The 15,877-nt window shown below is 38.7% G+C and overlaps 2 protein-coding genes across 3 annotated transcripts; one reads left to right on the top strand and one right to left on the bottom strand.

Annotated features, from left to right (window-relative positions):
• Window positions 1–424: 424 nt before the first annotated feature.
• On the top strand, window positions 425–7,563 carry Neos (nuclear receptor coactivator protein neosin). Of its 2 annotated transcripts, none has more exons than XM_028319523.1 (9): window positions 425–528; window positions 793–1,075; window positions 1,474–1,589; window positions 2,504–2,665; window positions 2,997–3,102; window positions 4,755–4,954; window positions 5,635–5,807; window positions 6,956–7,202; window positions 7,415–7,563. In XM_028319523.1, the coding sequence occupies exons 1-8, from the start codon at window positions 522–524 to the stop codon at window positions 7,199–7,201; spliced, it is 1,293 nt and encodes a 430-aa protein (XP_028175324.1). In that variant the 5' UTR covers window positions 425–521; the 3' UTR covers window position 7,202; window positions 7,415–7,563. The 2 variants fall into 2 exon arrangements, with proteins under 2 accessions (XP_028175324.1, XP_028175326.1); XM_028319525.1 differs by lacking the exon at window positions 7,415–7,563 and adding an exon at window positions 6,304–6,417 and having other exon boundaries at window positions 5,635–5,693; window positions 6,956–7,295.
• A 361-nt stretch (window positions 7,564–7,924) lies between these two features.
• Cdc27 (cell division cycle protein 27) lies at window positions 7,925–14,366 on the bottom strand. Its single transcript, XM_028319522.1, has 4 exons — window positions 14,178–14,366; window positions 14,010–14,085; window positions 13,692–13,839; window positions 7,925–12,018 (listed from the first exon to the last, which is right to left on the bottom strand). The coding sequence occupies exons 1-4, from the start codon at window positions 14,199–14,201 to the stop codon at window positions 10,143–10,145; spliced, it is 2,124 nt and encodes a 707-aa protein (XP_028175323.1). The 5' UTR covers window positions 14,202–14,366; the 3' UTR covers window positions 7,925–10,142.
• Window positions 14,367–15,877: the final 1,511 nt, after the last annotated feature.

The following is a 15,877-nucleotide window of genomic DNA, read 5'->3' as shown; positions in this document are numbered from 1 at the left end:
ACCTATTTCATCCACACTTATGTTAACGTCCTATGGCTTTCTCATTCGCACACGCACTCGTTTCGTTACGATCCTTATTAATTGGACACCATACATTACTCGCTTTACTCCTTTAGGTTACAAAAAATATGTTTAATAATCGTCAATGTACGACGTTGTCCTCAAATCTGTCATAACGAAGCGGGAAACACGTTATTTTTTATGTCAACCAAATATCTACCTTATGTTGTTTGCTTAAGAGTGAATTCAGTTTAGCTTTAGAGCGTTGTGGAAACAATCGTGTTGAATAACGAAGAGATTCTAACGTTGTATGACGTTAAGAAAAAAACTAGTTTAGGCGTTTCTGGATAACGAGTGATCACTGGTCAGGCTGATCACTCGTTTAATAACCCGTGATAACGAATAACGCCCATCGCTAGTCAGTTGTCACTTGTCAGTCAATTGTCATTCGTTTGACGTAAAAAAGCATCTTTTTGTGGTTGCAATTTTTATTTTGTGTATGAATTCTCATAAAAATCACAATGTCCGGTAAGTAATATTACTATTAAAGTATCTTTTATCAATCCTATGCACTTTTTGTAATAATTTAAAGAAAATGAAATATTTTAAGGTTGTACTAGTTTCGGGATGAAATCGGCGTCTAAACTTCGTAATTTAAATCTAAAATATTTGAATACTTACGTCTCTAAATAACTAGCTGATCTAGCAATAAAACTCTACTGCAGCGTATACTGCACAAAATATTAACTTTAGTCCTACACGTATTTTATTTTATTCACAATATTGTTTCAGATAAACTCAACCTTCCACTTGACCGACATGATATGAAAAATAGAGCCACATCTCATCTACGAATATATGTTGGTGGTTTAACTGAGCAGGCTACTGCTGAAGCGTTATTTGACCATTTCAACCAATTCGGCCAGATAAATGGTATAGTAGTGAACAGAAACTTTGGGTTCGTACAGTTTGAGGAAGAGTCTCATGCCCAAGCTGCTATTGCTAAGGCTGATGGAAGTGTGTTTCAAGGGAAAACTCTTAGTGTGAGAACAGCACAAGCTAATCCAGATAAAAGGTAATTATTTAGTAAAATAAGGCTATTGCAGGTAAGTTCCAATGATCAAAATAGAAGCATCAATAATATGGCCACTAAAAGAAGTTCATAAGCAATTTATGCTACTTTTTATCTAAATTAATGCAAATATGCTTTGCTCCCAACACCCTTTTCATTAAGTCTGACACTACTATAGTGACCTATTACAAGTCACCTCATGATAAATAAGTTATTTGTAATATTTGCTTGTAAGTGAATTCAGGATTGGTCTGGTGATCAGTAAATGGGTATTTCAAACAACTTTTTGTCCACCTTTCCTTTGAACTTCTTAAGCAGTCTATACTCTATTTAAAGTTATATGTATTTCATACTTATTTGTTTTATAACTTGGCCTTTTGTTTACAATTTTTATTAAACAGACGTGAAGAGGCCCCAGCAGAATTGCCTCCAGCTGCAGCAGGAGAAAATGTAGCAGGGGAGGAAGACGCAGCTGAGGAATATGACAGCTACGGAAACTATATTGGTGGAGATCCAAGTGAGTTTTTTTTGTAGTGATTTTATTACTCCAGCAGCAGTACCCGTTGACGATTCTAAATGTACCAGCAATGCAGATGATCACCGGTAGACTAAGGCTGAGTTGCACCACCTAACTTTGACCGTAACTATAATCGGCCTAAATATTTGTCGGCCGTTTGGTGTAGTGGTTCGAAACGGACTACTGTTCCGGAGGTTGCGGGTTCGATTCCCGCACAGTACAAACATTTGTGTGCATGAACATATTTGTTTGTATTGGACTGGGTGTTTTCTATGTATAATATGTATGTATTTACAAAAAAAAAAAAAGTATTTAAGTATGTTTATATCCGTCGTCTAGTACCCATAGTACAAGCTTTGCTTAGTTTGGGACTAGAGGCGCAGTGTGAAATGTCCAAGGATATTTATTTATTTATTATTATTTATTTATTTAATGATTACCGGTGTTTTTTGTATGGAGTTTGACAGATTTTTGATGTTTGTTAAAGTAAGATCACAGTATTGGTAAGATGGTGCAACCCAGCCTTAGAATCGTCAATGCTAGACTGCTCTGGCCAATCTAGGAGAACTTCCCCAAAGTCAGATAGTAACAGTATGTAATATGTATTTTATTTTTTAAAATATTTAAATCTTGTTTTTAAGAAATAAAGAATGTGTGATCTCTTACTATTTGTAGAATGTTTAAGTGCAAAGTTATCTAAACAACACTTAGAAAACAACTGGTTTCTAGCTAGTTGTCTAGAAGAGATCACTTTAAAGCGATAAGACCACCACTTATACAAAAGATATGCCACATTGTGTCATATCTTTTGTATTATTTGTATATCTTTCTTTTCTTTTCTTGTGTGGTGTAAAATATTTCCGAACTTTATTTTGTTCAACTTTATGTTTACTACCTACTGTTCTTTCACTTAGATTACCAAGAAGAATATGAAGAAAGTCCAGGATATGGACCCGGTATGGGCTGGAAGGATGCCCGAGGTCGGGGCCGCGGGATGCTCAGAGGCCGTGGGCGCGGCATGAGAGGCAGGGGCGCTCCGCCCGGCTTTAGAGATCGCTCCCCAATATCCGGCAGAGGTAATGGAATTTATATCTATAAAAGTGAAAGGTCACTGACTGACTCACTCACTCATCAAAAAATCGAGGAAACCACATGTACTAGGAGTCTCAAATTTTGCATGGAGAAATTACGAATTAGAATATGACGAATCATAAAGGTGACTTCTTCCCGCGTTGATTTCTGAATAAGTTACTACAGGCGACTCATGTCGGCGAGTCAACGGGTTTTGCATGTAGATTCAATGTTATAGAACTTCGATTTAAGTTCAGTTTGTTCCTGAAAGTTATACATATAATGACAAACTTCTTTGTTTTATCAAATGTAAAATTTAAATTTCTTTTACAATAGATCGCGGCTTCGACCGGTACCCTCAGAAACTGCCTGACTACCCCAGAGCTGTGCCTGTGTCGGAGAGAAATGACTGTGAAATCATTGTGGTGTCAAAAGCTCTAACGTAAGTTCTTTTTATTTAAAAAAATTAAATATGTATTTAATGTTTTTAGATATACCTACGAGGGGCGGCTGAAAAGTTTTGAGCCTAAGTATCTTCAAGTGCTATTATTGACTCGCTTTAAATTTATTTAATTTGCCAATAACCTCCTTAGTATATGAACAAAGTTTCATTTCATTAGCGTCATCACGCTTTTAGTAATTAATCAGTAAACATCATCATGTCTCAGTCATCCGCGCAATGTACGAAATCGAAGTACACAGTTGTCATAAAACTCCTCAAAAAGAGGAACAAAACGCTGACGGTAACATTTGAAGAGATGTCTACAGTTTATGGGGAGTCTGGGCCTTCATTTGCCATCATGAAATATTGGATCCGATAGTTCAAGCATGGCAGGGAGTCTCTAAAAGATGACCGCAAGTCAGGGCGGCCAGATTTCGCCATTAACGAATAAAATAATGAAAACTTAAAAAATCTTGCTTTAGAGATCAGCGAATTAAGTTGTGACAGATAGCTGAAGCCATAGGCATTAACAAAGAACGTAACGGCGATATTTTTCATACTCATTTGCACATGAAATAGGGGTGCGCGCGATGGGTGCCAAAAATGCTCTCGCCGCTCGACAACCAGCGTCGAGTCACAACTTCGCAGGAGTTTTAGGACATCTTTGACCATAATCCTAACAAAATTTTTTCTCACATTATCACTATTAATAAATAATAGATCCGGCAGTACGATCTAGAGTCAAAATAAGAGTCACTGCAATGGATTCAAAAGGGAAAACGCCGCCGCGGAAATTCAAAGTGGAGCGATCGACACCCAAGCTCATAGCCACTATTTTTGGGATTGTGGAGGAATTTTATTCATTGACTACCTACTTAAAAAAAACTACAATAAACGGGGATTATTATGCTGTACTGTTGATAGGAGTGCGTCAAGTGGTTGTTGAAATATTAAGAGGCAAACTGGCGAAAGGAAATCTGTTACTGCAAGACAATTCAACCGCGCACACCGCGCATGTTGCATGGCTTACCCCGGGTAAAACTGTATTTTAAGAAATTAATCACCCACCACACAGTTTAGTCCGATTCTCTAGCTATTTTGTCTAATTCTCAAATTGGAAAAAAGACCTCCAGGAACGAAGATTTTTGAGTGACAAAGAAAGGAAGGCGGCGTTAAAGGCCCATTTCGAAGGCAAAGATTGCGAATTTTTTTTCAGTGGGTTAAAAGCTCTTTTACGCAAATGTAAGAAGTCCGTTGTAGTAGAGGGATATTAAATAGAAAAATAAATTTTTTACACTCTCCTATCGGCATTTTTAATACCCTAGGCTCAAAACTTTTCAGCCTCCCCTCGTATTAAAAGTTAACAAAGAGTTGGCATTGACGCGCAATAGATACAGTCAGCGTCAAATTGTTTGTGACAACCAAAGTGACCAAAAAGTTGACAACACAACCGTATTCCGATTGATAACAAAGAAGTGTTGCGATCTTTTGGGTAATTCGGGTGTGACGAACTATTTGACATTTGACTGTATTTAGTGATATCAGACTTTACATTTAATAAAAATAGCTCGTATTACAAATGCGTAAGATGCAGAAATGTTTCAGCTTGTGTGTCATTAGTTAGATACCTAATAAGAATAATTCTTTTACAGCGAATACGCGGAATACATCGAAGGTCGGCTAAAGCATCTAGGCATCGTAGTCGACCTCCTGTTCCCGATGGAAGATGTCCCCATCGGGAAGGTACTAGGCAACATAGCGTCGAGAGGCTGCCTCTACGCCATACTAGTCATGCCGCAGAATCAGGAGCACAGATCAATGACCTTGACCATACTACACGGGTTACCGCAAGGTAAAACATGCATGCTCTTACTCTTTTACTCATGTTGAACTTGTATTTATTTATTCATCTCTTTGCTCTGTATGTTTTTGAGTGTAGTAAATAACTAAAATCCATCATTGACCACAAGAGAAGTCAAATCTCAAACAGCTCGATTTTCAAAAAGATGGCAGCACGCCTTCGACACCTAGTGGCGCTTTACAGTGTCTACGACATCAAACTTAGCCAGAAGGCGATAACTTGATGTCGAACTTAATTTGGCCCGGTTTCCACCAAGGTTGAAAGGAGAGATGTGTTTTGAAAAACTAATCAGATTTCGCTATTTCAATTTCCTCTCCGGCCAGCTTCGCTGGAAATGTATCGAGCGGAAAGATGTGCCGAGAGAGATAGGTCCGGTGGAGCGACCGTCGTTTTCGTGCACCATCCCATTATCCGCTAACTTTTCGCAGCACCTTGTATACCCGAAAACGTTATTTGGAGCTCTCACAGCTCACAATATCTTCGCTATGCACAGCTGACATCTCTTCTTTACTTTGGTGAAAATAACCTCTATCTTCGTAGCACAATCTCTCTCTAACAATAAAGTATAATCATTGCACAGCTCACGTCTCTTCTTCACTTAGGTGAAAATAACCTACTACCTTCGTGGCAAAATCTATCTCTAACAATAAAGTATATTAATCATTCCTCAGAACATCGCAACATGCCAATAGAAGACGCTCTCCAGCTGGTCTCTCGCAACTTCCAAGAGGTGCAGCGCGGCGGGCCGGCCGGGCGCGAGGCGGTGTACGCGCTGCTAGGACAGCTGGCCGACGGCCGCGCGCTCACCGTCATGCAGTACGACAAGGTCATCGAGTACTTGCAGGTGCGTTGTAGCCATCATCAGGCCATAACATGCTGATAGTCATAGAGAGATAGATGCAGCTAGTGTCGCGCGTGTTTCTTCAAGAGGCGTAGCTTAGGGGTCCTCCAAGGCAGTACACTGGAACTAGTAGTGTAATCAAGGGTTCCCCAAGGCTCTACACTGCTACCATCTCGCACAACTTCCAGGTATGTTGTTGTAGTCAACATCATCATCAACTCTCCTTAGTTAGATGTTAGAAGACGCGCTCCAGCTAGTATCGCGCAACTTCCAAGAGGTGCAGCTTAGGGGTCCTCTAGGGCTGTACACTGGAACTAGTAGTGTAATCAAGGGTTCCCCAAGGCTCTATACTGAGACCGTATCGCGCGCGCTTCAGCTAGTGTCACGCAGTTTTCAAGAGCTACAAAGTGGTCTACTCCAGGGCTGTACACTGGAACTAGTAGTATAATCAAGGATTCCCCAAGGCTCTACACTGAGACCGTCTCGCAACTTCCAAGAGGTGCAGCGCGGCGGGCCGGCCGGGCGCGAGGCGGTGTACGCGCTGCTAGGACAGCTGGCCGACGGCCGCGCGCTCACCGTCATGCAGTACGACAAGGTCATCGAGTACTTGCAGGTGCGTTATAGTCATCATCAGACCATAACATGCTGATAGAAGACGCGCTTCAGCTGGTGTTTTATAAGAAGTGTAGCCTAGGACTCTAGTAATATAATCAAGGTTTTACACTGGGATCGTCTCCCGTAACTTCCAAGAGGTGCAGCGGGGAGTGAGACAAGGTTGCAGGTTAGTTATAGTTAATCATCATCATCAGGGGGCGACCCTCACACTCTGGTTAGGTTAAGTTGCCTCTGCAAAAGGGATTTGGCCTAAATCCTCACGCTGTCAAGACGGATTAAGAAGACCAGACCAGAAGAGTGAGAGTGGTACTAGATAGGTGGAAGTTAACTTGCAGATTTTTATTGTAATTTGTTTGCCCTACCTAACGTAAGTGAATTACCTAAATTCAGGCTCGTATTTAAAACTTGAAACTCGGTTCTAACTCGAACACAGATTCAAATGTAACCGATTGAATTTCAAAATTAAGATCAACCATAGCCTTGATCGGTTCAGATTCAGTCTTTTACCGCCTTTTGTAATAAATAACATTCCACAGGAGCGTCGTGCGCAGCAAGTGAAAATCGAGTTAGGCGAGCCAACAACCCCAGCGCCGACGCAAAACAAAGCGTCAGTGGACCTCCAGCAAAGAATCCTCAGTATCCTCAACGATAAGAAGGTGCTTCCCGCCGTCACGCCGCCGACCCCGCCGCCCGCCGCGCCCGCCGCCCCCGCTGATAACAAACTACTCAGCGACCCGACCGTCAAAAAGGCATTAGAATCCATACTGCAAAAGTTCACGTAATGAGGGCTATCGTTTTAGCGCTCACCAGTTGGCGCCACTGTAGAGTAAGGTCCTGTCACTTGCTAGTCGCGAAGACAGTGGCGCCAACTTGTGAGCGCTAAAGTGGTAGGAGGACTATCGCATTTGCACTCATCAAGATGGCGCCACTGTAGAGTAAGGTCCTGTCAATCGCCAGGGGTGCCAACTGTTAAGTATAAAAACGATAGCCCTCATTGTAAGCCATGTACACAAACCTATATTGGAGTAACCCAGTTCTCGTTTAATGACTTACTTGACTTAAGGTCCTATGTCCCCTAGATGGGGCAGAGGGCGTCCACAACAGTCCTCCATCGCGTTCGGTCTTGAGCTTCGCGTTTGATCTCGCTCCAAGTCTTGCCGATCTTCTTCGCCTCGTCTGCCACAGTGCGCCGCCAAATTTGCCTGGGGCGACCACGTTTGCGTTTTCCTTTGGGTTTCAATACTTCCAATCCAGAGCCTGCTTGGGGATGTGATCGGGATCCCGGGAATACTTGTGTGAAATATTTAAACTGTATTTCTGGCGATTCCTGATGGCCGTGAATGTGATGAACCATAAACAAGAACTAAGAGGTGAAGTCATCCTTTTTGTCTATGGTTTATCAAAAATTTTGTTTTTTTTTTGTGGAATATAAGACCAATGAACTTTTGCAGTTTAGTGCAATTAAAAAACGACTGAAATAGACTGAACTGTCCTAGAAATCTTAAAATTTATTCAATTCAAATTGCTAGGGCCAAATATCAATCAATGTCAGTTGACCTAATGCACGTTTGCCAAGGTTTATTAGTGCACTGTTTAATGTATATTTTATGAATATTGGTCAATTTACCATTCAAAATTTTATTAATCTGATTCGACACGCAATGTATGTACTTCAATATAGGTATGTGGCCATGTATCTTATTTAAGTTTAGTTCGTAAGTAGTTAGTATAATTATTTTGAGTCAGTAATTTGATATTTGAATCAGATAAGCCCACCGATGTCAAATAGCAGGCAGCAAATACATAAATTTATTATAAGTTATGAAGTAGAAAGAAAATGTCTAAATAATGTTCCAAATGTGGAATATTCCTCTTTGTTCACTTGGGTGAAGAAAGTAGAACTTTTGTTACAATGTATATTATGTATTAGTCAAAAAAAGGTACACTATTTTACGTCACTGACTTTGTTGGAGCTGTGCGATTCGAATAATCAATTACTGACTGACTCTGTTAAGAAGATAAATGTTAAGGTAATTTACAGTGATTCTGTGACCCAGAGCAATAACTTCATATGGGAAAGAATCACTAGTATTGACTTGATAAAGATTAAATGTGCGTACTCCAGTACGAATGTTGAAGTCGATCATCATTCATGAGTCTCCGAAAGAAAGAATATGAAATGTGAACTATAATTACGAGCAAAAGTATGGAATCACCCACATACGTTTTGTTTCGAGCAATCTAAGAACTGAATGCCTATGCATGTATCTGTATCAATTTAAAGTATATAATATTACCTTTAAAATGCTACTATTTTTATCTTCTATTAGTCATTTAGTTCTTACGATCATTCGGAACAAATAGGATGATTCCATACTTTTGCTCGCGAGTGTAGTATTAGGTCTCTTGCATTGTTTAATAGACTCAATTTAGAAAGTAAAATTCGCCCTATTTAGTTAATTTTGTGACACCATTATTTTTAGCATTTAGAATATTGATAAATGATTGATAACAATAGAATCGTAAGATGTTGTGCCTCAATAAAACTTCATGTACCTATATTAGGTATAGCAGTTATACTAAGCAATATGAAAAAAAAAAGCTTCCAATTCACAAGTCTGAAACCCTTATAAATATAAAAATTGTTCAATACGAAATGGTGTCAAAATTAACTACTCCATTTATTTAGCTGTAAGATAAATTTCAATAGAGACCTATGTCGTACAAGGATGTATGCATTGATTTCTAATAAGTAAAAATAAAAAACTAGCAAATACATATTCAGTTTTATTCAATAAGTTCATACATTTAATTAGAGGTGGTCTAAGTCTCAGCAGAGCGAGCAATTCATTGGTGATGTGAAATGACAAACAGTGCTATTTAGTTTTTTTATTTTTTTATGTACACACACGAAAGTAATTTCACAAGTACTAAAAACTAACATTCTTGTATACTGTACACAATGTCAGAGTTGGATCACTTATATCTGAAGTTACTGATTATTATTTATGGGGTCTCTACAACATTCAAAGCGGAAAAATATTTTTTTTCGTCACTTTATGAGAATCAAAATATGTCTACATGCAAATTGATTTGAAGGTGTCTTAAAATTCTTATCTTTAATATAAAATATAATAGGATACTACATGATTGTTGACAAAATAAAGCTGTCATTGGTACACCGCCAGCGGTGGAGAGCTTATGTACCTACCGATTTGCGGGAGATCACTAAAGTCCCTTTATATAAAAATATAACTGTATGTACTACGAACCAAATATCCAGCCTAGTAGAATGACATTTATCACGAATTTCTATGGCATACAATACTTTTAACGTCAATGATTTATAATATTGAATATTCAATTCAGAACTTCCCAATGAGATCAAGGCCCTGCGTCTTAGATTTTCAAAGCTTCTCTTTAAAAATCCCTATTTACCATTCTAGAAGTTATTAGCTATACAAGATATATAATAAACTAGGATAATATTAGGAATATCCACATCTTACTCTATATAAACATTTCCACAACGCCCTTACTACTACAGCGACTAAATGCCACCACACACCCATCGGACTCCATAAAGCTATCTATTTGGAAGAATTTGGTGTCAATCGAGAGTTCGATAGGTGAGCGCGATATTTACAAGGGATCAGTCAACCATGACTACACCGCCGGCACACTGCAGGCGCGCTTACAATCCTTTAAAATTCGTCAGCAACATTACGATGATCTTTCCGAAGGGTCCTCTTGCTTCGAGGGGTCGAAACCTTCTTTGATGTGTCCACCCGTGCCCTTGGGGTCCAAGTCTGTGGCCCAACTGAAGTGCATCAAAGCTAAGTGTGTATTGCCTAATTTATTGTGAACTTTGCCAAGTAAATAATAAACTAATGATTCTCTTGGAGCGATGTCTTTCAAATAATGAAGATCAGCTAATGCATCCTGCGGCCTGCCCGCCCGTAGAAGGACCGATGCTCGATGGAATCGGCAGAGTGGATTCTCCGTGTCTAATGCGACAGCTCGTTCGAGGGTAGCCAGAGCACGGTCGGTTTTGTCCAGAGCGGCTTGCGCCAAACCAAGCTGACACCTCAATACTCCAGAATGCGGGTGTATGCTAAGCGCACGACGTATGTGCACTTCAGATTGTTTCCAGCGCTCCTGCCGCGCGTAAACCGTGGCTATACCGAACCAGGCCACGTAATTCCGAGGATCAATGCTGACCGCAGTCCGGAAGCTTGCCAAAGCTTTATCAGTCTCTTCAGCTACTGCATACTCGTGTCCCAACAACGCATGCGCATACGCCGCGTCCCCATCGATCTGAACAGCTCTCTTGAAGAATTTGAGCGCCGTTTCGCGTTCTTTGTGAAGTGAAAAACAATTGCCAGCTGCTAACCAAGCAATGGGGTCAGTTCTATTCAATTCTACTAATTCTTGAGCTAAAGCTGAAAGTTGTGCCTCTCGCTGTAAGTGCCATAAACAGGTACTGTAAATGTCCATTCCCTCTGTGCGACATGGGTATTGTTTCCGTATTTCAGAGAATATTTTTGCAGCTGCTTCATACTGCGCTAGTTCGTAATGAGCGCGCGCGATCATCGTCTGCACCCACGGCGAAGCCAACTGTTTAGGCGTCGCGTCTTGGAACAATTTGATAGCACTTTTACAATCAAGAAAAGCAAGTGCTTTATATGCGTCACCTAATTCCTTCAATACATTCAATAACGCTACACCATTGGAATTCTTTGGCGTAAGTGTAGGAGTGACATCCATGCTTTTATTCCTATCGTTTGAGTCAACTGAATTTGTTTTCATGTTTTTGGCAGTCCTTTGTTTATTTTTTCTAGATGGGCTTTTGGGAGCCACAAACTTTCTGCTGGGCGATTTGTTGTTCTCCTTTACCGAGTAACTGCTATTATTATTACTAAACAGCCTGGACGACCGGCGAGGAGCTGGTCCAAGAGTACACCTAGGAGCAGGACTGAATACTGCGTCTTTGAGTTGGCCCATTTGTGCTCGTAATGAATTAACTATCTTCGGTATAGCTTTTTGCTCATTAGAATCGGTGAGTGTTGGCGTATATAATACAGGAGATTCTTCCATTGGCAACATGCCAAATGAGGGAGAGAATGGTATGGGCGCCATACCACTGAAAACGCTATGCATTCGTTTTACAGGTGCTTGAGTCTCTGGAGTAATACTTGATGACATAGTCATTGGCGTCCTAGGAGCCACATTATTTGGTGTGACATTGGCATTCAAATTAGAATTATTATTAGGAATGTTAGTGTTGACGAATGAAATATTTTCAGAGTTGCTGACTAGATTCACTAATGTTGATACACCAAATGTGAATTCAGTGTTACTTAAATGAAACACTTGATTTGTATCAACTTTTTCACCCATGTTACATAGTTGGGCGAATGATTTCCACATGAATGGATTGAGTGATAGTGCTTTCCGGTGCGCTTCAGCTGCTTTACTCCGCCGTTCTGTGATGTTGTATACCTTAGCTAGAAGCTGCAGAGCATATGGTGCTTGGTCACCGAATTCTGAAGCGACAATGTCTAGATTTGTTCCTAATGCAACTTCAGCATCTTTGTACCTGAAACAAAAATAAAATATTGTTACAAGTTAAATTTTAAGAACCATATTCACAGAACTAAATATTTTATTTCATTTAACCCGGCGTCAATGACGCTGGGTCATATTGACCCGAGGCATTTTCAAACGTTCATAATTTTTTTTTGCGTCCATTTTGTGGTTCGAGCGTTCGTATAGCTGGAGATAGAACCTCCCTAAATCCATTCCGTTAGTTAACGTATTGTGACTCCGCTTGCGTAGCGAGATACACAGGCTTCAAATTAAAACGGGTCATTATGACCCGGCGTCATCGGTGGCGCGGTGATTTTGTCACTTACTTTTATTCGCTTATTTTGTGTTTAGTGCTAGCTTATGTTGTTCTTTTTTAAGTTTTAGTCAAAATGTCTTTGTTAAATGACCCAGCAAGAATGTAGCGTTGCTGGAAGAGTCGGATTCCGAGATTGAAGAATTTCAGGCTGTAATAGCCAGAACTTAGAAATGGCAACGAATGTGAAAAAGACGCAAATAATGGGGACTCAGTGTTCGGATAATCTCGAACTTGCATTAGTACGACACCGGCAAGTGCGTCATGCCACATTTACATGCCCAGACCATATGATTACATACTGCACCAGTTGCAGCAGTTCCATGGCTCTGAATGATGAAGTAGAAGACTGATCTCAAAGTATCTGCATATAAAAAGTTGATTTTATCTCTTTTTCACTATATAACATTGTTGATTCCTATTAATACTAAAAATCTTTACCAAAAACAAAAAAAATAGACTCAAATGTGTTTCAAACATGTTTTTTTCATGTTTTGTTTAAAAATTCATAAAAAAATATTTATTTCATGCATTCGTTTTATTTTTGTTTTATTAGCTCAGTAAAGAACCCTATAAATATAGACAGTAATTAAAATTAAGCTTACTTGTACAAAATCCTAAAAAATGATCGATAAAATGTGGGTCAATATGACCCGGGGTCATCGTCTTTGCAATTATTTTCACGTCATTGGCGCCGGGTTAAAACAACTTAAGTTTTTATTATAAGTTAAACGTTTTAAAAGGGTTGCCATGGGGTGATAGATAGATGATGTGATAGGTCACTAGGTGATGATAGATGTAGGTGATATACGTTTCATAGTTATAGAGGAAAGCTAGGCCTGCTACTAAGGTACTAATTATTTTTGTTTGTAATCATCCTTCTTAAAAAATAATGAGAGTACTGCAGTACAACAACACATGCATTACCCCTAAGCATTAGTAATGGATGATAACTTAATGTATTGGTTCCCAAAGTGGGGGGCGCAAAGACCTTTAAAAGGGGGCGCAGGCCAACTGTAAGAAACCTGTGACCACTGAGAGAATGCATTCCAGACTGCTCGATACGAATTTTACACATAATACAATAAGACAAGACCAGTTTTACACATAACTTGTTTTTATGCAACTTATCAAGACTAGAATTGTACCTATTGCCTTTTTATATTTACACACCCCCACACACATTTAGAAGAGAATCAACAAGTTTTCAAGTTGCATGTTGTAATTACTAGAATATTTTGTTCGAAACTGATTTTCTAAAACAAATATCTATAACAATCATTATGAATGTAAGAAAAGATGAAGAATATTAAAACATACAGTGCAAACTATAAATAAATAATTTTGGCATAGTCATGTGAAATACTTACGATTTTAAGTCTATTGAACATTTGGCTAGCAAAAACCTAGATTGTGGTAATGACAATGATGTGTTTTGTAGCAAATGATGGGCCTCATTCACACGTCCAGCTCTATAGTAGCATGTTCCCAACAAGAATGATGTTTCCTCTGATGCCACTGGAATTTAACAAATCGACACATTAGACAACGAACAGAGCTAAATAAGAATTACATCAAAGCGAAATTATTTTAGAGAAAACCACGGAAAAATCAATAACAGCTCAATCACAGGTGGTAACAATCATCACCTTGATACTTTGAGGGTAAGAAATCGAATTATTTATTACCTTCAGCATGTAATCTCTCAGCCAAAAATATAGCATTGTCGAACTCATAATTATTGAGACAATCCCAAACGATAACCTGTAGGGAAAATAAATGCATAATTTAGACAAAACTCTAGCAAAAACCCAAATCAATCACTGACAGTTCGTCGAGTAGGGGTTGGTGATCACCTGTATGGGTTCTTGAACAATCATCTTGAAACTATTTAACACTTGTAGGATTGTAAATACTATAAAATATTTCACATCGCAAGCTACGATAATTAATTACACATTCACAAAGTAAATTAGAACGTATCTTTTACGACGGACATTTTCATTTTCAGTTTGTTGATTGTCTATGGCGGATGAATGTTACGAAAGCAGTGGTGAGTGTTGCCTGAACTAAAATGCATAGAGAAAAGTAANTTATTTTTATTATTTTGTAATTATATCACACCTAAATTGATCCTATGAAAACCATCCTTTGTTCCGTTTCCATCCGTAATTGATTCGTTTCCCTACCTTTTAACTTTAACCCAATCCCACCCAGTCTAAACGCAATGTCCGCAAAACTTATGGCAAAACTGAACGCAAAAATCAAGAACCCTGTCGTGGCTAAACGCAATCCGCGAGAGCCATAAAGAAAAAAAAAAAAAAGTATTGGAATTTATCGACTGAAGTCGCTGTTTGGAAGCAAGTTTGATCGTAGTATGGAAGTTTCCGTACCCTGCTAAAATGTAGCTGCCAAATACTAATATAGATGACCCACGCTGAACTGTCCCACCAAACTCAATGACAGGGGGGCGCTACCATCGTTCGACTATATGGTTTCCAACATGGCAAAAATCGGAACCAGCGATCCGGTATGGACGGTGGCGCCCCACTGTCAATGTCATGCATAGGACAGTTCAGTATTTTGGAACTATACGTCGCACTAGTCGAGTAATTTAGTCGAGTTTATTAACCATTAAGTACTTAACCATTAAGAGTTTATTAACCACTTGCCCACACCCATGCACGTTCACGAACACTCAATGGTTAATAATCCACCATTATTATAGCCTGACCAGGAACATAAAAACCCTGGCACAGAGGCGCTTCAATTGCATTTGATAGTGCAACACTGAGTACAGTCGTACATGTGTTAAATTAATAGGCTAAATTTATGTTTCAGGATTCAGGATTACGGGCTAATTTGATATTTTCATAAATTAACGAAAAATATTATTAAAGATAACCTGGTTTAAATAAATTAAATGAAACCATCAATCGAGCTAGTAGGATTTATTTTATTATTCATCAATAATCAAATTCAGAACATGAATATTCAACTGCAATGTCTGCTCATGAACGCTTCAAACTCGGTACTTCTTTCCCAATTCCATAAAATTCAAAACTTAGAAAGTAACAAAAAACTTTAAAATAGGTAGTTGAAACAGACTACAGCTAATTTTCATAGTGGACTGTACCATACGATAAACATGTCAGTCAATTTGACAACCTTTGTCGGAAACATTAATCAATGAAAATATTGTCCGAACCCTTAGTATTTCTATTCGAAAAATACATTATAGTCTTTTTCACGTAAGATGATCCGTATGACACTTCAAGGTTATCCATATTACGCATACTACATATGCAGAATATTTTTGAAAAAATGTTTGTATTTTATTAGCAATAAAATAAATAAAAAATAACTACTTGTCTTGAAATATATAGTAAAATCTGAGTCTATTGATTATATTTTAATTAAATACGATGTAAAAATGTTTTTTATTTAATGTACGCAATGTGTGAAACGGAATAGATTTAGTGCTGGGGTATTTCTTGTATAATAAAATCGATTATTTCCGTGGTTCATTAATCGATTGCAGTGAATACTTAGTTAT

Source organism: Ostrinia furnacalis, unplaced genomic scaffold (assembly GCF_004193835.3).
Source record: "Ostrinia furnacalis isolate ACB-3 unplaced genomic scaffold, ASM419383v2 OfSCF7244, whole genome shotgun sequence".
Lineage (NCBI taxonomy): Eukaryota > Metazoa > Arthropoda > Insecta > Lepidoptera > Crambidae > Ostrinia > Ostrinia furnacalis.
Note: the sequence above shows the minus strand (reverse complement) of the source record. Positions and strands in the feature narration are given on the sequence as shown.

Excerpts from the sequence above, each read along its gene's own strand:
- Neos (XM_028319523.1), top strand. Across the intron at positions 1,076-1,473 it reads CAAGCTAATCCAGATAAAAG|ACGTGAAGAGGCCCCAGCAG; the intron begins GTAATTATTTAG and ends TTTATTAAACAG. Across the intron at positions 1,590-2,503 it reads CTATATTGGTGGAGATCCAA|ATTACCAAGAAGAATATGAA; the intron begins GTGAGTTTTTTT and ends TCTTTCACTTAG.
- Cdc27 (XM_028319522.1), bottom strand. The coding sequence starts at position 14,201 with ATGATTGTTCAAGAACCCATACAG. Across the intron at positions 14,086-14,177 it reads TTGTTCAAGAACCCATACAG|GTTATCGTTTGGGATTGTCT; the intron begins GTGATCACCAAC and ends TTTTCCCTACAG. Across the intron at positions 13,840-14,009 it reads TGAGAGATTACATGCTGAAG|TGGCATCAGAGGAAACATCA; the intron begins GTAATAAATAAT and ends GTTAAATTCCAG.